The sequence below is a fragment of the Lepisosteus platostomus genome, chromosome 11 (assembly GCF_059453375.1).
Source record: "Lepisosteus platostomus isolate fLepPlt1 chromosome 11, fLepPlt1.hap1, whole genome shotgun sequence".
Classification (NCBI taxonomy): Eukaryota; Metazoa; Chordata; class Actinopteri; order Semionotiformes; family Lepisosteidae; genus Lepisosteus; species Lepisosteus platostomus.
In genome coordinates, this window is record NC_142621.1 from 8,514,727 (window position 1) to 8,539,357 (window position 24,631).

Below are 24,631 nucleotides of genomic sequence, written 5' to 3' on the forward strand. Positions count from 1 at the left end.
GACTTTTTATATATATCTATGTGAGAGAGTGGGGGAGATAGGCGGTATTTTCCAAGAGCTTTCGCCCGAATTGAGACTTGAGGGGGTTAAAGATGGCGGCGATTCTGCAGCAGATGCTGGAACGGCCTGAGCTGGCCAAGCTCTCCAAAGCCGTCCAAAACAAGCTCGAGAAGTTCTTGTCAGACCAGCAATCTGAAATAGATGCCCTCAAATCCCACCACGAGCGATTTAAAGTAGACAGTGGTAAGATGTTTGGGAAACGTTAATGTTTAATCTTTCGTCATGCCTGCTCTGGAGACGCAGGGAGATCTCGCGTTTCATTCCGTTCGCAATCTTTGGATTTTGAGAGCATATGATTATAAGTGCGCAGTTGTGAACATCGCTTTCCTTAATGTTTGAACTGACTTTGGTATAGGGCCCATTTCTCCAGCTGCGTGTTTATTCATATATTTTAATATGGCTGCCAAGAGGAGGCAAACAACAGGCCTTTGGCACCTGGCTTTTCAGACCTCAAAAAAGGATGTTTTCTGATTCCTTTTGGAAGCTTGAGTTTTCCATTTCTGTCTCTTTTTGTTGATTTACAAACTGTGAACTGGGAGGAAATCCCCCATCTGTAGTATTTAATCTTCATACTTTGAATATTGAATTACGAGTTTGTTACGTTACGTCTGTAAACTGCAATGTTAACCCCATCTGAGCATCTGATCTTGAACGTGAATTTGCCCCGTTTCAGGCTGTAGTGGTTAATTTGTAATTTAAAGAATGGGGACGATTATCTACCTGGTATAAATCAATGATTTGTCAGACTTTTTGTGCAAATATAAATAACATACCTGTACCCTAAACTTTGCAAAACTGTTTGTCAGGTTAAGTTACAGGATTGTCTTGTAATATAAGCAGTTATTGAATGATTTTGCACAGATTTAGGAGTTAAACAGTGCTTAATCATTCATTAATATTAAAAGCTTTTCTTACAGCAGTGCAACCAAGATTGATGCAGGCTATTCTCTAATCTTTACAGAGCAGCAGTACTTTGAAGTGGAGAAGCGACTGGCTCAGAGCCAGGAGAAACTCGTATCGGAGACTCAGGAACGCCAAAATCTCCAGGAGGAGTTCACCAAGCTCAGTACGTACATGGATTGCAATCACTTTATAGTAAATGTGACAGTACTATAGTTTTCACCCAGATACGAATGTAATCCATGCCTTTGAGCATGCTGTTGTAAAAATGCTGTTTGGAAGCTAACTCTAAGGATCTTTGTTCATGCTTGTTCCTCCACAGGGTGTATAGTTTGTGATTCAGGCCATGTGGTAAATTATCTTTTTGAAGAATCCTCTTTTTTGGGGGGGGGATGAACCTTTGGCTACTGCTCGAAGCTTGCCATGTAAAGACTCATTCACATTACAAGTAGTGCATGCGGCCCCTCTAAACTAAATTTTCTGCGTTCAATTTCTAGGTGCAGAGCTGAAGACCCTGCAAGAGCAAAAGAGAGAATATGAGTCCTCAGAAGAGAGATTTTCTGCACAGCAGGTGAACATCAAAATACATTTTGGATACAGACATTTTAGTTACTTGTTCTGAAATGCCTTTTCTTTGGATTTTGTATATCATTTCATCTGAAACTTAAAAGGGGCACATTTTGCTTGTGAGCAGGCATCACAGAACTACCGTCTTCTGTTTAATTTCAGGCTCACCTCACCAAAGTCAAAGATGAACTGGAGGCTGAAAAACGAGAGTTGGTCCGAACACTGGAGAAAAGGTCCCAGGAAGTGGAGCATCTAAGTGGTATGAAAATCTGGGTTGTGCCACAAAGCCTCTTGACCTTGAAGGAATCTTTTAAGACAACCTAATGTGCATAGCTGCTGTCGTTATGATGAATTGTTATGCAGTTTAGATGGGGTTTTTCTTGACACTGTTGCTTGAAATCTTAGGACTCAGAAGTCTAGTTTTTGTTTGGCGACTTGTATTAAGGGAATCTGGTTGTCTTGGAGTTTCAGAATAAAGGTGAGTTGTTTTGAGAGTAAAAGGCCACAAGAGGGGCTGAGTGAGATGTACTGGAGTCTTTTCACGTTGTGAAATTTTAAATATTTGTTCTCCTCAGCAAAGCTCTCAAAAAAAGGGCAGTGCAACATGTTCTACAAATTGGAGTCCTTCAGTGTTAAGTTCAGATCTACTGTCGTTTTTATTTTTATGCAACAGACACTTAAAAATGTCATCTTTCTTTAACAGAGGACCTTAAACGTCTCAATGACAAGCTTGTGGAGACGAATACTGCAAAGATGGAGTTCCAGTTAAAGCTTGATGAGCTTCAGTCTTCGGAGGTTTCAATCAAGGTGAGGTTAATACAGCTTTAGGAGTCTGTCAGTGAAACTTGTAACATTGAGATTAAACCAAAAGTTAAAGTGGTTGCCTGGAAATTGTAAATTTGGAAAACGGTATTTATCTGCCAGAGGCTGTTGTGAATCTGTGGAGTCACAACCACTAAGAAAACTGCATCTTTGGAATATTACAGGTTGGTCATGTTCTAAATAGAATCTAAGTAGGACAACAACACAAAGTTGTTTTCTGTTTTTGTTTTAGTACCGGGAAAAGAGGATGGAGCAGGAGAAAGAGCTCCTACAGAGCCAGAACTCTTGGCTGAACGCAGAGCTGAAGGCCAAGACTGACGAGCTGCTCTCTGTCTCCCGAGAGAAAGGCAACGAAGTTCTGGAGCTCAAATGCAACCTGGAGAATAAAAAGGAGGAGGTTTGTTTTATATGCTTTATTAGGCCGATTATATGTTGTGGTCTGGTCCTGCAAGGGTTAAGAAACAATACTCTTGCACTTCAGGTTTCTGTTATAAACACCTGAAACTGTAAACACATATTTAAACAAAAATAATACTTGATTTGTTCCAGCTTTGGCTGGTGTGAAAAATCCACTCTTTTGATTAGGTGCAGCTACTTCTCAAGTGCATTCTTCATTCATTGAGAAGGTTTATAGTTATGCATCCCAAAATCGTGTTAATACTATACTAAAGTGCGGTATGGCCTTCTACAAAGTAATGCCTTTGCTTAGAGCGATATAAGTACAACTCGCCCATTTGGCTTGGTTCTGTTATTCCTCAGCCTAGTAATAATTTTAGTTAAGCATGTCAGTTGTTATTAATCTGGTTTTAAGTTAATACTGATGTTGCCCTGCGTGTCATAAAACCAAGATGCAGTCTGCTGGTCTCTTAATTACTTTATTGCTTTTCAGGTTACAAGACTTCAAGAACAAGTGAACAGTCTGAAATCGTCAAACGAAAACTTTCAAAAGCAAGCGGAGGACTTGATGATGAAATTGAAAGAGGTCATTTTTTCTTTGTGGTATGAATTTCACTATTTGAGCTGGAGACCTAACACTGACCAGTGTAACACTGTCTTCTTCTATAGGCAAAGGAGCAGCAGGCCAGCATGGAGGAGAAGTTTGGCCATGAACTGAATGCGCACATAAAGCTGTCCAATTTGTACAAGGCAGGTCCACTTATTTAAGTTTTTACATTTTCTTAGCAGCATCTATTAAAATGAAATTGTTCAAACGCTTGGTCTCCAGTCTCCCCAGGTGAAGCTGGTCCTGGGATGTGTTGCCATAAAGCACAATATGCTCAGAAAAACTCCAAAGTTAATGAAAGGAGGGGGGGCAGATTTATAAAAAAGTGAAACTTGTCCAAAAGTGAATGTTGCATTAACTATTTATGGACTGTACCCTCCTGCTTTGGAAAATAAAAAAACCCGTTTGTGGGGCATTAACTGATCATAGCTCAACTTTATTTGTTTAATGATCAATGTGGAATTTAATTTTAGATGAAGTGTATACATATGACAGGGAAAATGCTGAAAATTGTTTAGATTTTGTCATGTTAATTGGCTGAATTGATTCAACAATGTTGCCCTTAACCTATTTATGTACTTTAATTTTTTTTCTCAAGCTTACAAAGCTTAACATGATTCAAAGATACCAAGATTCTAGTAGAGTGTAAGTGTAAAACAGTCTTAAGTCATAAAAAAATGGATGTTTTGAGAAGTTGTTGTTTCAGTTTTACTGCTTTGTGTGTAGAGTGCAGCAGCAGATTCAGACTCTAAAAGTGAGGAGCTCAACAAGGCTGTGGAGGAACTTCACAAGTTACTGAAGGAAGTGGGAGAAGGTGAGTAATTGCTCTTTACGGGAGTCTTTGCCTTATTTGTAACGTTAAATGAAACCGAAGACGTTTTCTGGGGGCATCCTGCTGTCACACCAGAGTCCTGGGCTTGAATCTGACCTTGAGCAACTGTGTGGAGTTTGAAATGTTCTCTCATTGTCGGTTTGGGTTTTCCATTCCCCACCAAACTGCCAAGGGCATTCTAGTTGTAGTTTTACTGAATTATTTTTCCATGGTCCTGTAATGGAGTGGTGTCCCACCCAGAGAAGTTGTATGCCATCAATTCAGCCTTGTGTCCTGTGCTTTATGATTTGACTCAGTCCTTTCCTGGATAAATAGCTTGCTGATTTTGATGGATGAACTGTTAAATCAACTGTTTGCTCTTTGTGTGTTTCTATATACAGCAAAGAAATGCACAGAAATGAGGCTTTTAGAAGCGGAGAATGCAAAAGAGAAGATTGAAGCAGAGCTGAAAGACAAGATCAGAAATATGGAGAAAGAGCTAGAGAATGCTAATGATCTGCTCTCCAATGCCAAGCGAAAAGGTGATGTATCTGTGAAGTCTTACAAAGGACTCTGGTTGAGTACAGCAGTGCCGTTAACATTGCCTATGACCCATACATTTTAAATATTTAAAATTGCTAGACGGAGTACCATTGTTTTCCAGGTGTAGCAGCACTTACTGAAGAGGAGCTGACAACTATGTCTCCTACTGCTGCAGCAGTGGCAAAAATAGTGAAGCCTGGGATGAAACTGACTGAGGTATGAATTATAAAATTGTTGTAATGGAAAGCTGTCCTCCACCTATAGTTTTTCATTTTTTAGAAGGTAGAGGCCTGTTCTTAGTGGTAAAGAAACTTATGATATTACAATTGCGATTGTAGCATCTTGATCATGTACTTCATAAGCAGCAACTAAAAAAAATCTGTGATTAATTACTCTTGAAGTGCTATGGAATAAAATTACACGTTGATCGATAACCCTAAGCTAGTCACAATAAAAAGAAAACCAGCCCTACATTGCATCGGTTTTGAAGTGTATACATGGTTTTTCAGCTTTGTTCTGCCTGTCCTTGTAGCTGTACAACGCATATATAGAATCACAAGACCAGCTTCAGCTGGAGAGACTGGAGACCAAGCGTTTGAACAAGTACCTGGATGAGATCGTCAAGGAGGTGGAAGCCAAAGCGCCCATTCTGAAACGCCAGCGGGAGGAATACGAGCGAATGCAGAAGTCGGTGGCCAGTCTGTCGGCCAAATTGGAGCAAGCCATGAGAGTAAGACACGAGCTCTCCTCTCTGGAAAAGGCCTTAAAAGTTGAGATCGATAAGATCACTTTATTGGCCATATACAGTTTCTTGTATTAGGGATTTGTCTTCTCGCATATCCCAGCTTGCTCTCCATGAGACACACAGACAGGGAGGGGTCAGAGCGCAGGGTCAGCCATTTATACGGCGCCCCTGGAGCAGTTGGGGTTAAGGGCCTTGCTCAGGGGCCCAACGGAGTAGGATTCCTCTGCCGGCCGTGGGATACGAACCGGCAACCTTCCAGCTACAGGCGCAGTTCCTTAGCCACAGAGCCACCTTGGTGAAAAGGTTTAAAAAAAAGGGGTTAAAAGTTTAGCCATCTCCTTGGGGGACTCTTTTTTTTTAAATGTAGAACATCTTTATTAGTTTAATAACTGCTTAACATGTAGCTTTTTTTTTTTTAGGAAATTCATAGGCTGCAAAAGGAAACGGATGAGGCCAACAAGCGCTCCTCTGTCCTGGAGAGGGACAACCAGAGGTTCGAGCTGCAGCTCACAGACATGTCTCAGCAGGTCAGCTGTTCTGCGTGTTGATCGGAAGTATGAGGCACAGTCTGGCTAAAAATCTCAAGTTTCTAGTTCCTTAACTTGACTCCTCCCATCTCTTCCCGCAGATCCGCGTGCTGCTGATTGAGCTGGAGGAGGCCCGGGGGAATCACGTTGTTCGTGAGGAAGAGGAGGTGAGCTCTGCTGACATCAGCAGTTCCTCCGAGGTCATATCCCAGCGCCTGGTCACTTTCCGAAACATCGAGGAGCTGCAGCAGCAAAACCAGCGCCTCCTAGTGGCTCTGAGAGAGCTTGGTGAAGCACGGGAAAAGGAGGAGATGGAGACCACCTCTTCCAGGTACTGTTGGGCAACCATGTTAAATTTCCCCATGTAGGTTTGAGAGCTTGTTTGCCTCGTCACCCTGTTGGCATCAAAGGATCGAAGGCAGGTAAAATTCAAAGGTTTTCAAACACTTTCCACTAGTTTTTGTGAACCAGAAAGTAAAACTGAGTACTGAGATGCTAAGCCTTATAGATGAGTATTTTGAAGTCAACTCAAAACATGAACATTTAAAGATCTATTTCATATTAAAATCACTTTTAGTTTGTTTGTTTTCCCCTGAGAAAACCTCACTCTTTTATTCTTTATAGGGTCACGGAGCTAGAGCTGAGTTTGGACAAGGCCCAGAGGGAGCTGGAGCAGCTACGAGAAGCCCGCAGTCACCAGATGCAGCTGGTTGAGTCGATCGTACGCCAGAGAGACATGTATCGCATCTTGCTGGCTCAGACAACTGGAGTGAGCTTCCCTGTGCAGGGTAAGGCGTTGAAGGTTTCCTGATCCCTGTGCTGCGCTATTTTGTGACTGCGTTGACCCGTTCTTTTGCGTAAAATGTTTATTTCTCAACGACGGCACGATGCAGACCAGGCACCGCTAGTTTTCATTAGCGGATGACGGACGTGGCTTGTCATGCACGTGTTCATTTGCTTAAAGAACGTGCTAATCTCCACAGAACAGCAGCCTTGCAAACAGAGCAAGAGCCAGTGGTGGTAGTAGTTCAGGTGGGTAGCTGCGTCAGCATGCGTAGGCTGCAAAGGAACAAGTAATAGGTTTTTTCCATGCTGAAAAAAAGAAGAAAGATGTTTCGGCCGTGGAGCCTTCTTCAGGTGTGTTCAAGAGCCAGTGGTGGCCCACTTGAGAGTAAATTCTATAACCTTATTAGTAGTTTTCTCTGGTCAGTTGATTTCATAAAAGTTATTGATTAGGTGTTTGGGAGCCACTACAAGAAGTTAACCTTCCCTTTAAGTCTGAAATGAGATTTGTTTTCAGCTTTTATCCCCCTGTAATTTTTTTTATGTGGATCTCGACGTAGCTAGATTTGACTTTTCAGCTCTTTTTTGCACAAGGGCATAATGTGTTCTAAAGGCCCTTCGACTGAAATCTGCTCTCTGGCTTTCAGGTACTGTGCAGGAAGAGCTTTCTCTGATGTCCACCCCTCGCCGTTCCCCTGCGGTCACTCCCACTGTGTCTACTGCAGCACAGGCCTCTACACTAGAGCCCACTGAAGTGATAGAAGCCAAGGCAGCACTGAAACAGGTGACTTAAAAAAAACTTGATCCGGTCAACTGCACTGGGTAAAAGTGGTAAAGTACCACTAGATGGCAGTATTGTGCACAGGTTTATTCCTCTGACCTTTCATACATTTACTTTATGCATAACTTTTAAAATCTTAAGTCCATTTCTAAGTACAGTATTCTCAGTTTTTAGGAGATGCTAATGAAAGAACCACCAGCCTATAGCGGGGAAAAAAATGGGGAAAATTTGTTGTTGCTTGTCCTTTTAGAGTCTATAAAGAATTTTAAACTATTCTTTATTTAAAACATTCACCTGTGAAAATTAATTGGAATCAATAAGGCAATTAGTCAGTTGTTTTTAATTTGATCACAATTTGTTACTGGTAATGTACCTTATTTAAGTATATTTCCTTTCAAATGTTTTGCTTTTTTTGTGGGTTGGCCTGGTAGAAAAGATCCTTTCATTAGGAAATGCTACAAAATATTGTTTAATAATGCTGGAAATCAATAAGATGCACATTCTGGTTACAGTCTGAGAATAGTTGTCTCTTAGTTATTACTTTATGCTTATTGTAGTGCGCCAAATTTTAGTTGAGCGTGTCGAGTAGTATTGATATGAATAAATGCATCAGTAAAATGAGTAATAGTGTAGGGTTGCTTATTTGGTATGATTTTGTTGCGTGGTAAATGTTTAAAGTTCTAAAGATTTATAGTAAATTAAATGTTTTTCCAGTGGATGTGATTCTCATGACTGTCACTAAGGTGGTTGCATTTTATGTATGCAATCCACAAGCCACCCTTTTCTTAACCATTGAAAAACAGAACGCATTCAGATAGAGGACAGAGACTAATTGACTTGAAATTTGATCTAGGTTAATTTTTTTTTCCCAGCTGCAAGAGGTGTTTGTAACATACAAGAAGGAGAAAGCCGAAAATGATAAAATGCTTAACGAGCAGAATGAGAAACTGCAAGAGCAGATGTCTGAGCTTCGTTCCCAGAATGCCAAAATATCCACCCAGCTGGAATTTGCATCCAAGCGGTAAGCAAACGGATATCAAGATTCAGTAAATAGTTGTGGGATGTCCTTCCTGAGGGAACCTTTGGTCCTCACCAGCTGCGTTGAAAATTGTAGAGCAAAAGGTGTTAGATTTTGGAACTACGAGCACAACATTTCTTTTATGTCGGAAAGACTTCTATCAAAGTGTGATGCCAAAAAAAAAAACAATTGGTAATTGCTCTCTTGCTTCCCTGCAAAGTTATGAAATGCTACAGGACAACGTGGATGGTTATCGCCGGGAGATTGCTTCATTACGTGACAAGTGTCAGAAAATGATGACCACCACCCAGAAACAAGAACAGATCATCCACACTATGACGCAGGATCTGAGAGCTGCCAATGAGAAACTGGCTCTTGCAGAAGTAAGGGTGCGATTAGTTGGACAAAATCTCCTCTTCCCATGGGGTGATCATGCATGGGTTAAACATGCTTGCAGTGCTTTGATTGGAATCTAAACTGTCCTTTAGGTAAGAGGTGAAAACCTGAGAAAGGAGAGAGACATGTTGAAGTTGGTTGAGTCGAGGTTGAATCAGGAGAAGGAATCCATTCAGGCAGAACAGAGAGGACAAAACCTGCTTCTGACTAATCTGAAGTCCATTCAGGTAAGAGCGTGGTTGGAGTGCTGCCCTGTGTTGTTTGCATGCAATATGAAAGTCGTCTTATTTGTTTGGTTCAAGGTCAGTAGTTCAAGGGAGGCATTACTTATAAAAGCTTTAAGTACTGCACGAAAGCCATTTGGGAAGTTTTTGTATTACTATTTGTGGTAATTGGTCATGTTTACTCCTTCATAATATTTCTATATGTTTGAAACACACATTGTTTGCAATACTTCACTAAAGAGTAGGATAAACAGTATAGCTATATTTATACGGCCAATGACGACATTATCTCACAATTGCTTCTCAAAGGTGACCCTGGAGCGCTCTGACACCGAGATGAAACAGCGCCTCAATAACCAGATTGAGAAGCTGGAGAGAGAAATCACCCAGATGAAGAAAAAACTAGAACATGAAGTGGAGCAGAGGCACCTGCTCAGCAGAAACCAAGATGTAAGGGCCTGCCTGTCATTGATCCTTCCATTCATTTCACACTGAGCTTCCTTGAGCGTCTCACATCGTGTGATGGCCTGTTCTCTACTGTTACAGCTGCAGTTGCTGGAGGCTAAGAAGCAGCTGGAAACTCAGAATGCCGTGCACCAACAAACCAAGGAGCTTCTGAAGAATTCTGAGCAAGAGATCAACACCTTGAGACAGCAGCTCAGCAATGCTGAAACCCAGCTGGCTTCACACGCATCACAGGGCTCAGGCACCTCAGGTACAATGCTACCACAATGCAAGAAAATTGCCTAGATTCATTTAGACATGGACATACCTTAAATAAGGAAATGAAATCCTCGATTTGGTCTGAATTATGAAAATTGACATCAGATGCTAAAGTTTTGTTGGCAGAGACTTGCACATTTGGAGCTAGATGAATGGACTAGCATATGTGTGTAGGATTATATGTAAGGCAGTAAGTCTGGCACGTTGATTAGCAGTTTTGTGTGATGTATTATGTTGCTAACTGAAGAGGGAGTTGCAGTAAACCACAATCGTTTGTGCTGGATTTCTCAGTTTTGAATTTTCATACTTGTACCGTGCATGACAGGCTACATTGTGATAGGATCTGGTTTTGAAAATCCAAGTTTTGTTCAATTGTAAAGTGTCGAATTCCAGCTGCAGGGCACATTTTTTGCAGTCAAAATTTAGCATGCTTGTTCGTCCAATTACATTTGTCCATTTAGGAACTATTTGTAAATTAGTGGTTTCACTGCTCAACCTGCATTTTCGTCACAGGTGCTCAGGGCTCAGAGCAAGATCTTGAGGAGCTGCGTGGACGCCTCAGGCAGGCGGAGGAGCAGAGCGGAGACCTGAAAGAACGGCTGAAAAATGCAACCAGCAATGTGGAGCAGTACAGGGCCATGGTACTTAGCCTTGAGGAGTCTTTGAGCAAGGAGAAACAGGTTGGTGTGATTCACTTATTTTCGGAGACGAGGGCCGATTCCCTGCACCAAGATAGCACAATGTCTTTCTTTCTAATTCATGTGGTGACTTTGTTGTTTTAACTGCTTCCACTGAGAATTATCTGACTTCTGTCTGGGAAGGTGACTGAAGAGGCTCGTTCCACTATTGAGATTCGTCTGAAAGAGTCTCAAGAGTACCAAGTGCAGCTAGAGAAGAAGCTGGTTGAAGCCGAGAAAGAGAAGCAGGACCTGCAGGAAGAGAAACGCAAAGCCATTGAGAATCTGGAGCAGCAGGTGATTAGTTACCGTTGACTGCAAATTAAAAATGACCGTCCAGTTTGCTGATCTGAAACAGGATCCACAACCTAGGAACATCTACTAGTTAGCCACATGCTGTGAAATGCAAATTCTGCAAACAAAGGCATTGTTTTTATGATACACAGGGCATATTGGTTCTTGCATTTTTATCTTTCTTGGTTAGCACTAGACTTGACGAGCGACAGGTTAAAGCTGATTGTCACCCATGTGCTAAAGGTGTGTTTCCTTTCATTAAGATGATCTGTTATCCCTTGGGATTTTATTAATCCCTTGTTAATTTGATTTGTTAGATGAATGATCTGAAGAAGAACCTCAGCAACATCCAGGCTGAGCTCCAGGAAGCTCTTCAGAGAGCAGCTGTAGCAGCAACCCATGAGCAGCAGGCTATGCAGGACTGCCAGCAGCAGGTGAGTCTGTTTAATCCTTTTAGATACTGCAGCTGAGGGGGGTCTGCCACATCATCATCACAAATAGCATGAATTGTAGCATTGATGTCCAGGCAGGGAGAGCCTGAACAAAATGGCAAAGCCTGCAAATAGGTATCCATTGTCTTTTACTGGGGAAGTAGTAAATTGTGTTAAGCATATTTTCTGCCCATTTAGATAGTTCTTAATTGACACTTGTTTCATTTTAGTTAAGATGGGACTTTTAAGCCAGTGCTTGAAATCATTCCCAAAGTTCCAGCTTAATGACTTGATCTTTGCATCCATTTTTCTTCTGAAAGATGTCGGTCTTCTTTCCAGGGTAAGTTGGCTGCAGAAGCTCAGAACAAGTATGAGCGAGAGCTGATGCTGCATGCAGCTGATGTGGAGGCCCTCCAGGCTGCTAAAAACCAAGTGGCCCAGACCTCTCAGATGCGCCAGCAGCTGGAAGACCGGGCCCAGAAAGCCAGTTCCCAGCTCCTGGAGGCCAAGGTCTCCTGGGAGGAGCAGGAGAGAATGCTGAAGGTAGGCGAGAGCTGGGTTAACTGATGCGTTAAAACAGTCACCAAGTACATTCTCATCGGGTTTGACTTTCTTTGGCTTCTAGCCATCGCGTATGGTTTGGGAACCAAAATCCTCAGGAAAGGGCGAGTTCCGTTTTGTCACGGAGGTAGAATTAAGTAGGGCTTTTTCTCTACTTCCAGGATGAGTTAACCAAGCTGACGTCCCGTTGTGACGATCTCCAGAAACAGAACAGCCTCCTGCACGAACAGGTTGAGAGCATCGGCAACAAGATGGTGGCCTCGGTGCAGCACGTGGCACAGGACAGCCACCTCAACATCTCTCTGAGCGAGGAGGGCAAGTCCCAGGAGCAGATCCTGGAGATCCTCCGGTAAACCTCCCCCAGGGGGCGATCCCCCTCACCCTTTGACAATCGACGAGGTTTTGGATTCCCTTATGGGTAATGTTTGCGGTGATTTGCCGGTTTCAGGTTTGTGCGGCGCGAGAAGGAGATCGCTGAGACCAGGTTTGAGGTGGCCCAGGTGGAGACGCTGCGGTACCGGCAGAGGGTGGAACACCTGGAAAGGGAGCTGAAAGAGCTGCAGGACAGTCTGAACGCAGAGCGGGAGAAGGTGCAGGTGAGACCAGCGAGCCTCCAGCGGAGAGGAGGCCATTCTTACATCTTACATTCTTGCTTACATGGTAGTTTATCAGCTGACTGCATCTAAAAATTTCTGTTTTTGTGAACAAATTATTAATGTTAAATGTGCATCATCAAAGGCAACACTAGTATACCCCTCCCAATATATTGCCTACCCGAATCGCCTAGACCCGATGGTATTTCTCTTTCACTTTCATTGAAGGGGACAGGGTTGCTTTTAAAATTCACAGGTTGTTGCTGAGCATGGCCACCATTGGCCATACATTTGTAATATGTCCTTTGCATCAAGGTGCAGATGCTGATTTATGGGATTTTGTCCCATTACTCTTCTAGAACTTGGCCTCTGAGTTCTAATGCCACACATCATCTCAGTTTTGTCTTGGCAACTGTTCAGTGGCATCTTAGCTGGAGATGTTGTTGTAAAGGTTACCATCAATTACCTAATACGATGTCCTGTAATAACTAAATACTCATGCCCAGATCATTACACTTGAACATCCCCATCAGACTTGGTAAAGCTGACTCATCTTTTGGGTCGGGGCTTATCACTGAGGGAATACATTTGGCTGTAACATCTTACCAGTTCAGAATTTGTTAACTGTGAATACCCATGATGGTGCAAACTCGCTCATGATATGCAGGGCATGATGGTTCTTTTGTGTTTTTTTATCTTTCTTGATTTTTAGCGAACTTGACAAGTTAAATCAAATTTTCACTATGTGCCCTATCAGCTTGCACTGATGTAAGGCTTATGCAACAGTGAATTTTGTCATGTCTCCTGGTCAATGCTGAATGGTCAAATATAGGGACACCAAAAACACTTAATATTCAAAATTCATGTAATGCCCTAAAACATCTCAACGTAGTAATTACTTTCTTTTGATGAATATTAACCTTATTACTGTGGTTGCCATTATCAGTTTCAAGGATCACGATTTTAAACAATTACTTCCAAAACACCGAAATACAGAACATCTTCATCTTTATTCATGTAAACTGTTGTGGAGTTAAACTGGGATGTCATACCCATGTGGGAGAGATTATAGCCACCAAACTACCTTCAAACGCGAATGTTTCAGTGCATTGAAGTCACAGCAGCACAATGCAATACGAAAGCTTGTATTCTGTGGCATTTTTGCATTTCTTGTTCACCTGAATTCCTGCTGAAGTTGTATTAAGGTGGGTTAAGAAATGTAATTTTACAGCTTCTGTGACCACTATCTTGACACACAGAAATCATAGTTTCCGGTATCTGTCTGGATGTCACAGCACCCCTTCATTGTTACCCTTGCCAGTGCGCCTCTTTTATTCATCTGCAAATGCTAACTTTTCTTTGAGGTTATTGTGAACTGACCACTGCAGTAGAAAATGAAAGCATTCATGTGCTTACTGGTTTATGACTTGCGTGCTAGGTGACTGCTAAAACCCTAGCACAGCACGACGAGCTCATGAAGAAGACTGAGACCATGAATGTCCTGGTGGAGACCAACAAAATGCTTCGGGAGGAGAGGGAGAGACTGGAACAGGAGCTTCAACAGATGCAGGCCAAGGTTGGTGTGTTGGCCTCATTGCTGGCTTCTTTGTAGATGTTTGTCAGAAACTGAGCTCAGATGATTTTGAGGATTTAAAAGGAAGGATCAGGAACTGGAGCTTGTTAGAGCTGTAGTCAGTGTGTTTGTCAGTGTGTTCTGGAATACTGTATTAAGAGAATGAAATAGCAGCTTGGCAATTTAGAAGAAGGTCTGTACAATTCAGAGTAAGATGCGAGGTGCTTCAGCATCTGAGTATATTTAATAAGATCTGCTTGAAGGCACTAGTCAGGATAATTATACCTCTGTTACCCCTGTTTACCAGCTGTGAACAGAACCCTAGTGGCTGGCATGGGATTGCAGAGTATGAACAGTAATAGAGGAACATGAAATTCAGCTTACAAGTTAACCTGTTATTCAGAGCGCTTAAAGTACCGTAAGTGTTTTCCGATGCGCCTTTAAGCTTCAGCAGAGAGCAGTCTGTTGAAAACGGTATTTGGCTTTTCCTTCCCTGGGTGCTGGCAAACTCTTAGGTACGCAAGCTGGAGGCCGACATCATGCCTCTGCAGGAGTCGAATGCAGAGCTGAGTGAGAAGAGTGGCATGCTGCAGGCTGAGAAGAAGCTGCTGGAGGAGGACATTAAGCGCTGGAAAGCGAGGACGCAAGTAAGAGTTAACTGCACTTCTTAACACACTTAGACCCCGCTCAAGCTGATAACTGGGTGCGTCCATTACGTCGCCATTCCAGCGTGAAGGATTGTTTTTGTATATCTTTTCTGCGACTTCATGATTATCCTTGCAATCCTAACACTTGTAACCTTATGTCTGTACTTTCTGTGCATCCTAGAAGTGATTGTAGCACAAATGACTTTGCATCTATACCAAGGTATTTGCTTAAAACGCTTCTTTTGTTAACAACGCTTCTTCGTAATTCTGACAGAAAATGTGGAGTCTGAAGGCAACTGCAAGTTATTCCAAAAAATGTTTTTTTGATGAGAGAAAAGCGAGGATGGAAAGTCATCCTGCTGGATAAGGGGGGTAGTGAGAATTGTAACTTCTGGTATCTGGCTATAATAAGAGAGCTCAGCCAGAGGAATCTTGACAGAGAAAAATACATTTTCTTTCTCTCGTGGTATTGTGCCTTCAGTTCAGCAGAAGTGAAGGCCTGTTAGTCGCTCCACCTCTGTAGCCTGGAATCTGATTCTTTTCCTGGTCCCCTGAAGAGGGGTTACCTTTGCCCATTCACCTTCAAGTGTAATTTACTATCGCAGCAGCTGAACTCTGAAGGTTGGCTTTCTACAGTGGCATTCTGCAGATGGTGCCTTAAAATCTCTTGTTATGCATTTTGTCCATTTGTTTTAAATTACAATAAATCTCGAGAATGTGGATGGAGTTTTCGAAAAGGGTGACAGTATGGAGTAGAGGTTGGGGCAATGGTAACCTCTGTCTTGGACAAAAGCATCAAGCACCCAGAACTGACTTGACTAACCTTTGTGGGATGAACCTTTTGTTTTGCCAATGTAGCAGCTGGTTACACAGCAGAAAGATACTGATCCCGAAGAGTATAAGAAACTCCACTCTGAGAAGGAAGCCCATTTAAAGCGCATTCAGCAGCTGACTGAAGAGAATGGTCGACTAAAGACGGAAATCGCTAGGTTAGTCTCCCGTTCTGGGGACAAAGAAATGGGTATCCGAGAAGACATCGAACACTTTGCAGAATTTGTTTTTTTGCCTCCTATACCAGGACAAATGCTTCTTTGACTACGGCGCAGAACCAAGTGCACAGTGAAAGGGAGAACCGTGCCAAAATGACAGCAGAGAAGGAGGCACTGAAGAAAGACCTGGATGCCAAAGTGTTAGACATTCAGGAAAAGCTGAAAACCATCACGCAAGTGAAGAAAATTGGTCGCAGGTACAAGACTCAATACGAGGAGCTGAAAGTGCAGCATGACAAGGTATGAGGACTCCACCAATTTTGAACCGCAAATTTGGTAAACCATAAATGAGTGTTCCGTTTTGATTTTTCATTAAAATGGTTATTTCTAATCCTTGAGACTTCTAATAGACTGATTTCATCAAAGTAATTGATGGTTCAGATTCTTCTTTTGAGTCCTGGTGAGCATATAAATGGTTATGTATTGTACTTTTAAAATAATGTATTAATTTTTCCAGCTGGTCACCGAAGCTGCTACCCAGCCAATACTGGAGCAGGAAGCCCAACAGGCATCAGCCAATGAAATCCAGGCTTTAAAAGATGCTCTTGGACAAGCAGAGAACAAAGTAAAGGAAGTCGAAGGACAGGTTGAGAACCTCAAGAAGGTGATGTAAATACATTTACTCTGATTCTGTATTGGAAACCACTATTGTTGGGGAAATTCTTTAAAGATCCGAAACGCTTTAAATATTCCAGTGACTTTGAGCACCCACTTTTTTTATCTACACATTGTCGTGGAAATTTACCTATCAAGGAAGCCACAAGAGAGAGTTCTCACCTGAGTAAGGTCTTTATTTCAATATTGCAGTATTGGGAGCCCTGTTGCCACTTTGCAAAGTGCAACCAGAGACTCAATCTGTTTCAAGCAGTACAGGGTTTTTATAAGACGTTGCGCTGTAAAAAAGCTCAGCACTTTGTCCCTTCTAAAACTTCCCCTTGCCCTAAGACAAAACAGATTACATTATAAAAAGAAAAGAAGCACCACTAGATTTGTTATTCAAAGCTTATCAGTTACTTTCAGCTAATCTAATGACCTAGACGGCATATATTGTTTTGGTACATTGTCTTCTAAAGTAACCTAAACAGTGTACTTTGTTGACGCACTGTTTTCTAAAATTCTGCACGTACTGTAGCACAGCAGTTACATCCTTGAAATATATTTTCTAAAAGCACCAATATTTTTTGCAAAGCTCTCTACATTTTAAGAATCAATTTACTTATTAGATTTCCATTTCAACATTTTAGGTTATCTTTTTTGTGAACTCATTTGTGTGGGCAAGGTTGATATGAAAAGTAAGTCATGTTAGGAAGCCAGGAGGCCATGTAGTTTCATACAAAGCAAGTAAGCTAGGATAACTGAGTCAGCCAACATGGTAACCTGACCCAGGCACTCAAAAACCCTTTCAAATCAAAGAGTATTGTAGTGACACTTCTACTGTTTAAAAGCAGTTGACCTCCAAGTAACATCTGCTTTTCTTGTCTTTACCAAGATGGCCACTGCTTTGTTCTCACGACTCAAAATGCCATTCTGGAAATTTTTTTTGAAATAAAATGTAAAAAGTTTTAATTAAAACTTCGCAGGATTCATTGCCATGAGTCCTTTTATTCCTTAACTGGCTGCAGTAAGGTGCAAGCCAAGAGGTATGCAACTCTCCTTCTGTATTATGATCACTACATGGCGTGTAGTGCAGGCTTATACTGTTGAAAACCTGTTACTATTTCAGTGCTTTACTCTAGGGTTTCAAGGCAGTGGAACGTAGTTTTAAAGCTTGTAAAAAGGCGTGCGATTTTAGTTTGCCATTGAGGTTCCTGAAAGAACACCACAGGAATTTTATTGGTGGTGATGGTTTTCATATTCCAGGCCTGTTAGCACTGGAAGGTAAAAGTTGACCTTATAAAAAAAAAATATATATATCTTAATTACTGTTGACAGTGATTTGAACGCTTGTTGGTGTGTTTTGAGTTTATAACGTCTGAACGATTATGCTTTAATATAATTTAAATGTTTTTCAGACAAAACAGGTTTTGGTTGTCTATTGCATTAAAGTGCATACAAGTAATTTGGCAATAAAAAAACAGAACTACATCTTTGATTAATTTAACAGAATTCTTTACCCATCATATCGGGGGGGAATCAATGTAGTGCTCATTCATTACACTTTTACTTGGTGCCAGGTGTTTATTTTTGGGTCTGTTTTTAGATGGTAAGCGAGCAGGAGGCAGAGAGGAAGAGTTTGCAGGAGCAGGTGACCAAGCTGGAGCAGAACCTGCAGGAGAAATCCACCCAGGAGGAGCAGCTGCGCCAGCAAATGTCCGAGAAAGAGGAGAAGACAAAGAAGGCCTTCATGGGGGCCAAACAAAAGATCAACCAGCTTATTGGTCAGTAAGCTCTCGTAAAAGGGTGTCATGTTTTTAATGTAATACCGTGATCCTTCACTTTATAAACTACCACTGTACGAGTTTTCACTTATATAAGATGTAGTTTTTTTCTACCTGTGTTGTCATTTACCGAGCAGATTTCCTCTTACTAGCTGGGCTCTGCCCAGTAAAGCAAGGAATGTTGTGCTGTCTTAAGGTGAAGCTTGGACGTTTTGAGGAAACGTTTTGGATTTCCGGAACCAATCTGAGATCTTAACATGGGGGGGGGAATTTAATTTCCGTTGTACGCATGTTTCGCTTTCCCAGCAGTCTTCGAGGAATGAATTAAGCCCTTGTCAGGCGGGACACGCCGCACGCACGTCTCGGGGGGGGGGGCTCGTTCGGCGTTTTGCCACCGCTGTCCTCTCCCCGCGCAGGTGCCAAGGAGCAGCTGGCGAAGGAGAGCGAGGAGCTGAAGCAGCAGAGGGAAGAGCTGGAGGTGCGCATGAACGCCCTGAAGTCGCAGTACGAGGGGCGCCTGTGCCGGCAGGAGCGCGAGCTGCGGGACCTGCGGGAGCAGCAGGAGAGGCACAACGAGCAGAGGGATGAGCCCCAGGAGCAGCCCTGCAAGGTGCGCCGCCCCGGCCGACGCCGCTTCTTAATAGCGCAGCTGGGAGTTTGGGCTGGGGTGGGGGTTTACGTTTTGAGTTCTACCTCTGATCCTTTTGGGTCTTGTGTTTTGTTTTTCAGTCTCAGGAGCCACAGAGGCCACCTGAACAGAGGCAGATTACCCTGAAGACCACGCCAGCAGCAGAAAGGGGGAGGTAGATCTTTGGCATTAAGATTCTAATAGCAAGTTATGACAGCTTAATAAGGAACTCAATTCTGCATAATAGAATAAAAGTTGTGGCTAATTGTGAGTAGTTAGGATTTTAAAATTCCCCTCTGTACAAATTTGGGTTAGGGTTATAAACCTTGGGTTAGGATTGTAATTCCCAATAATTGGAAATTAAATATTTTCACCCATGTACCTTTTTTTGGTGAAATCCTTCAGTTGTCTGTATATATGTTTTTTGCTATCTGGTTTAAGTGCCAAGTGGTTGTACCAGCACAGATACTGGTTACGAGTTGTGTATAATTGTAACCCTGAAAAAAACACGTTCTTCCCATGATAGCGCTAGCACTTCAGAGCCTCCCACGGCCAACATAAAGCCTACCCCCCTTGTTGCAACACCCAGCAAAACCACAGCCATCCCCGGAAACAAGGCCACACCGAGAGCCAGCATCCGGCCCATGATCACGCCAGCGACCGTCACGACGCCGACCACCACTCCCACGGCCACCGTGATGCCAACCACCCAGGTGGAGACACAGGAAGGTAGGCGAGGGGGAAAAAAAAATCAGCTTTGTCCAAAGCCTGCCTTTATTCAGTAGAAGACGAAAACCCAACTCTGGTATCCCGTGGCTCTGATTTCAGCAATGCAGGCTTCTGAAGGACCCGTGGAGCACGTGACGGTGTTTGGTAGTGCCAGCGGATCGGTCCGCTCCACAAGCCCAAATGTCCAGACCACACTGTCCCAGCCCCTCCTCAATGTGCAGCAGCAGCAGACCCAGGCAACTGCCTTTGTGCAGCCCACTCAGCAGAGTCTGCCCCTTCTTGAACCAGCCAGCCAGGAGCCAGCGCCTACCTTGGTGGAGGCTGTGCCCAGTGCCCCAATCGAGAGACCTTCCACCTCTACAGCAGTCTATGGAACAGGTTTGAGCTTTGTTGTTCGGTCACGTTTTGCTATTGCAGTAATACTTTTTTAATTTGTAAACCACTGCCTGTAAGGCCACCTTGAGTGGGTACATTTCCTCTTGCCTGGGGGAATTGGCTTTTTGTAATGTACATTAGCAGCAGTTCTGTTGTCTTAAATCTAGAATACAATCAATTGTGTAAAAATAGATGCTCTTACGTTTGAAAGGAATTATGATTATCCCTCTTTTAGTTGCAGCCACACCTGGCACTTCCTTACCCAAGAGGCCCCGAGAGGAAGAGGAGGAGAGTGCCCCTGACAACACTGAGAGCATGCAAGAAGACCCTGCAGATCCTCCAATTTCAAAGAAACTGCGAATCATTCAACGGGTTGAACCAGAGGTTAGAGACATACCTACAAATATCTTAATCTTTTAGGAAGTCCACCTGGCTCGTCTGATGAAGAATCCAGCCTTTACTTACAAAATGTCACTTACCCTTTTCTGAATTATATCTTGGTTGAGCTGTATGCTCAATTAGTAGTCTGCAAGTAGTATAAATGGAGCATGCTCTCAGGGGGAGATTAATGTTGTTTTGAGGACTAGGACAGTAAATCAACTCCTCTGGACCTTTTCAGGAGGAAGTTGTGGCAGAAGAAAGTACTGATGTTGAAATAGAAGCTGCAACAGAGATCCAGGAATCCCAGGACCCTGAACAGGTGAGATAAGCGATACCTTTTGATGTATTTCTCATCGTTGAGCATCTTGGCTTTACAAAAGGACCTGATCTGAAATAGACTTGAGTTTTTCTTACCTCTCAAATAGCGGCAGCAAAGCAGTTAATTACGTGTTCTCTTGGTTCCAAAATCTGTACTTTTTCCCCCAAACAAAATTACCTGAAATGGAAGCAGCTCTTCTCGAGCACGTTTGTGAAGGCGGTGTGCTGAATGTTTGTGCAGGTGACCGTGGAGGAAGGCTACCCCGTGTTAGAGGACGGTGATAGGATGTCTGTCCCATTGGAGCTGGTGCACCAGCCGGCGGAAAGCCAAACTGCACAGGAATCCCCCGAGGAGCAGCAGCACGAAGTCATTGTGATTGCGACCGACAGCGAGAGCGAAGATGAGGAGAATGAGGAGGAGGGGGAGCAGGTACACCCTCACAGTTATTAGACCTTCCTGGATGAATGAGGAGACTGCATAGCCAGCTCCACATTTACTGCAGAGTGAACTGTTTGCCCATTTGTGGAGGTGTGTATTGGTATGAGATCAGTGGCCCATCTCAATCATTATTCCTGTGCAATGCCATTAATGTTCCTGTAGTTTATCATTCACTGCTGAATTCCACATATACAGCATTTTCTGCAGATTTTCTTGTCTGCTAAATTTATAAATATCGGATTCTTTTTCAAAGCCAGAACCGCTTTAGTCATAGTGGTTTAGTCAATAGTAATATTTAGTGTGTAACCGAGTTTGCAGAGAATCCCGTTTGTCTGTTCAGTTAAGAACATAAGATTGATTCTAAAAGTTAATACCCATTTAGTATTTAGTAGCTCCAGTCGGCCCTGGATCTCCGCTGTAGAGCCCTGGTGCCTGAGATGTGTTAAAAGATGATTGTCTCAATCAGGGACAGGTCGGAGGAATCTGCCTACACTTCCTCAATCTCTCCTTTGTGAGGGATTAAGGGATTTATTGCCCCAGATGACAGCAATTGACAATGATCTTAAATGCGTCTTAATTGTAGGGTCTTGTTTTTATTCCAGCCAGTCATGCAGCTTATTTTCAGATCAGAGTTATTTAAAAGGCTGTTGATCTCTGTAGGACTACGAGGAAGAGGAGGAGGATGAGGATGAAGATGATGACACGGGGATGGGGGATGAAGGCGAAGACAGCAATGAGGGAAGTGGGAGCGCGGACGGCAACGAGCCTTACGAAGGAGATGACACTGAGGTGAGCTCAGCCTTTTCAGATATTCAAAAATCCCCAAAAGGATTTTGACCAGTAATAAGGCAATCTGATCTACTATAGCTATATGTCCATAACCCATTTATAATATCTCCACCATGTTTCTGTCCTGAGTAACGTATATTTGACCTTTTCAAATGTGTACTTCAATTTGGAAGTGAATTTTATTAGAGACGTCAATTTTTTTTTTTCCTGTCGTCATGTCATTTTGAAGGTTGTTCAATGAATTCCGAATAGGACGTTTTTTTTATCAGACTGCTAGACCACTCGATTTCTCAAAAAGGAAGACGTGTGGACTTGCTGCAAAGGATCGAGTAGAGGTCAATTCCTTGCTGAAAAGTAAAATGTTTTAGCTTTGCGACTTACCTTGACTTGTTCTAGTGTTCCTATTTCATTGGCGTCGGGAATTATTTTACAGAGAACATTTAACGACACACACTTGTGGGAGTGAGGCTCTATTTGATGGAAGAATGTTTTAATTCTCGCACTATGCTTGTAAGATGTTGCATCGGAGTTTTACCCAACAGGGAGCTGAAGCGACTGATCCTGGAACTGAGACGGAAGAGAGTTTAGGAGCAGGCGATACCAACCAGAGAGCAGCCGACACTCAGAACAGCGGTAAGATGTCAGCCGTCTCGAACCGCACGGAACTCTTTTCTTCAGCGGCCTCCAGGACCTCGCCTGTCTGTCGAGCAGGCTCTTAGTGAGGTCCAGGCACTGCGCGTTCGGTCTGACTTGGCTCTTCGCTCTCGCGTGTCAGGTGAAGGGAGCAGCAGCACCACGGAGTCCACCTTCTCCAGCGAGCCCCCCCGAGAGCAGCCGCAGCCAGCTGCCTCTACTGCGGAGCGCCAGGGCCCTCGCCCACCGCAGTCGCCGCGGAGACCCCCACACCCGCTACCCCCCAGGCTGACCATCCAGGCTCCGGCACAGGAGCTGGGACCACCTGCACAGGTACTCATCGCCCTCCCCGCCAGCTCACTCGGACCCCATTAAATAAGCACTCTCCTCTTTGTCCTCGAATGAGAAGAGGTTTCCGACCCGCGTGTTGGAGTGAAGGATGAAACTAAAGCAGCAGGCAACTTAAACCTGCATGGAAGTTGATTTGCACTAACATCTTTTGTTGCAACCCTTGCTGAGATATGAATGAATATGTATTAATGTGTGGATGCTTGTCTGTTGGATCTGTAAGCATTAGAGTTTGTTTTAATGAGGAGCGCAGTGCTGACTGGTGTTCTTTGTGCAAAACAGCGCATTCCTATCCGCCGCCAGTCTGTAGGGAGAGGGCTTCAGCTGACACCTGGCATAGGCAGCATGGTGAGTTTGTGCTCTGTGGATTTCTCTCTTATCTGGGCCCATCTGTTTTTGTTAATAAAACCGGCTTGATCGCTGTTGTTTATCTCATTTTTATTTTCTTCACACCCCCGCACAGCAACACTTTTTCGATGATGATGATAGGATGGTGCCCAGCACCCCAACACTGGTCGTGCCTCATCGTACAGATGGATTTGCTGAAGCTATTCAGTGAGTAGCCTTTTAATTGCCCAAAACTAGCGGGCTGTTAGTTTTCTTTTCCTGTGTCGGAAACCACCCGTGACCTTTAATGGGAATGGAATCTGTCGGCGATCCTGCATTCTGTTATTGAAATCCTGAATTTGATGTGGCACACATGAATCTTGATAACCCATAACGAGCCTTGTAGAGTTTTAAATGCGCTCTTTGATTAAGACCTGGAAAGATTCAGGGCTTCAGCTCACCCAGTTTGCACAGTCAGTCCTGGATGGCAGATTTCCACTGGGTAAAAGAAGCCTGAGTCAAATAGCTGTCACCCACTGCTAGGATTATGAATTGCTGGCTGGATCAATAATAATAATTAAGAATTGCTTACACTTATGTAGTGCTTTTTCTGGACACTCCACTCAAAGCGCTTTATAGGTAATGGGGACACCCCTCCACCACCGCCAATGTGCAGCATCCACCTGGATGATGCAACGGCAGCCATAGTGCGCCAGAACGCTCACAACACATCAGCTATCAGTGGGGAGGAGAGCAGAGTAATGAAGCCAATTCATAGATGGGGATTATTAGGAGGCCATGATTGGTAAGGGCCAATGGGAAATTTGGCCAGGATGCCGGGGTTACACCCCTACTCTTTTCGAGAAACGCCCTGGGATTTTTAATGACCACAGAGAGGACCTCGGTTTAACGTCTCATCCGAAGGACGGCGCCTGTTTACAGTATAGTGTCCCCGTCACTATACTGGGGCATTAGGACCCACATGGACAGCAGGGTGAGCGCACTCTGCTGGCCCCACTAACACCTCTTCCAGCAGCAACCTTAGTTTTTCCCAGGAGGTCACCCATCCAGGTACTGACCAAGGCTCACAAGATCAAGGTTTGGAGACCCTGGAACATAGTGTATGTTAGCACAGCTGACTGACCTCAGTGCTTTGGTCTTGGCTGTTGTGTGCATTGGCTTATGCTGATCACTGTTTGAATTGTGCTCAGCTCTCCTCAGGTTGCTGGTGTTCCCCGGTTTAGGTTCGGCCCTCCTGAAGACATGCCACAGAGCAGCTCCAGCCACTCTGACCTTGGACAGCTGGCTTCCCAAGGAGGTACATGTGACACATTGAGCCATTGGAAGTCTGTTAACTGGCCTTCTTTGAAGGAAGGTTTGTCTGTGAGGAACCATTTGTGGCAGTGAGAACTTGTAAACATTAAACGTGTAGCCAAAAGGTTTTTAAAGTAATCGATTAAGCACAAGCGTTAATCGGTCTCGGGAGAGTAGTTGTTAGGTATGCAGTGTTATGTTTTTTTTATCAACACCTGTATTTTATTTTACACGTTAAGAGTTC

General features: G+C 43.4%; 1 protein-coding gene across 8 annotated transcripts in view; it reads left to right on the forward strand.

Annotated features, from left to right (window-relative positions):
• The first annotated feature begins 34 nt into the window (after window positions 1-34).
• The window catches only part of tprb (translocated promoter region b, nuclear basket protein), a 27,100-nt gene continuing 2,503 nt past the window's right edge, over window positions 35-24,631 (forward strand). For 5 of the 8 annotated variants that reach the window (XM_088598245.1, XM_088598246.1, XM_088598247.1 and 2 more), the window contains exons 1-46: window positions 35-243; window positions 1,022-1,126; window positions 1,458-1,531; window positions 1,690-1,786; window positions 2,231-2,334; window positions 2,582-2,746; window positions 3,239-3,331; window positions 3,415-3,495; window positions 4,079-4,166; window positions 4,565-4,705; window positions 4,828-4,922; window positions 5,239-5,436; window positions 5,871-5,978; window positions 6,080-6,309; window positions 6,603-6,766; window positions 7,409-7,545; window positions 8,415-8,563; window positions 8,781-8,943; window positions 9,049-9,183; window positions 9,490-9,630; window positions 9,727-9,895; window positions 10,417-10,583; window positions 10,725-10,877; window positions 11,192-11,308; window positions 11,645-11,848; window positions 12,028-12,215; window positions 12,315-12,462; window positions 13,898-14,035; window positions 14,548-14,679; window positions 15,538-15,668; window positions 15,758-15,968; window positions 16,186-16,332; window positions 17,929-18,106; window positions 18,523-18,716; window positions 18,836-18,909; window positions 19,261-19,463; window positions 19,563-19,841; window positions 20,074-20,222; window positions 20,458-20,538; window positions 20,779-20,967; window positions 21,637-21,765; window positions 22,308-22,398; window positions 22,541-22,731; window positions 23,029-23,094; window positions 23,210-23,301; window positions 24,285-24,391. In XM_088598245.1, coding sequence (XP_088454371.1) covers window positions 93-243; window positions 1,022-1,126; window positions 1,458-1,531; window positions 1,690-1,786; window positions 2,231-2,334; window positions 2,582-2,746; window positions 3,239-3,331; window positions 3,415-3,495; window positions 4,079-4,166; window positions 4,565-4,705; window positions 4,828-4,922; window positions 5,239-5,436; window positions 5,871-5,978; window positions 6,080-6,309; window positions 6,603-6,766; window positions 7,409-7,545; window positions 8,415-8,563; window positions 8,781-8,943; window positions 9,049-9,183; window positions 9,490-9,630; window positions 9,727-9,895; window positions 10,417-10,583; window positions 10,725-10,877; window positions 11,192-11,308; window positions 11,645-11,848; window positions 12,028-12,215; window positions 12,315-12,462; window positions 13,898-14,035; window positions 14,548-14,679; window positions 15,538-15,668; window positions 15,758-15,968; window positions 16,186-16,332; window positions 17,929-18,106; window positions 18,523-18,716; window positions 18,836-18,909; window positions 19,261-19,463; window positions 19,563-19,841; window positions 20,074-20,222; window positions 20,458-20,538; window positions 20,779-20,967; window positions 21,637-21,765; window positions 22,308-22,398; window positions 22,541-22,731; window positions 23,029-23,094; window positions 23,210-23,301; window positions 24,285-24,391 — 6,547 coding nt within the window. In that variant the 5' untranslated portion in view covers window positions 35-92. The remainder of the gene's footprint in view (window positions 244-1,021; window positions 1,127-1,457; window positions 1,532-1,689; window positions 1,787-2,230; window positions 2,335-2,581; window positions 2,747-3,238; window positions 3,332-3,414; window positions 3,496-4,078; window positions 4,167-4,564; window positions 4,706-4,827; window positions 4,923-5,238; window positions 5,437-5,870; window positions 5,979-6,079; window positions 6,310-6,602; window positions 6,767-7,408; window positions 7,546-8,414; window positions 8,564-8,780; window positions 8,944-9,048; window positions 9,184-9,489; window positions 9,631-9,726; window positions 9,896-10,416; window positions 10,584-10,724; window positions 10,878-11,191; window positions 11,309-11,644; window positions 11,849-12,027; window positions 12,216-12,314; window positions 12,463-13,897; window positions 14,036-14,547; window positions 14,680-15,537; window positions 15,669-15,757; window positions 15,969-16,185; window positions 16,333-17,928; window positions 18,107-18,522; window positions 18,717-18,835; window positions 18,910-19,260; window positions 19,464-19,562; window positions 19,842-20,073; window positions 20,223-20,457; window positions 20,539-20,778; window positions 20,968-21,636; window positions 21,766-22,307; window positions 22,399-22,540; window positions 22,732-23,028; window positions 23,095-23,209; window positions 23,302-24,284; window positions 24,392-24,631) is intronic. The other 3 variants (XM_088598248.1, XM_088598253.1, XM_088598252.1) reach the window with 2 other exon arrangements.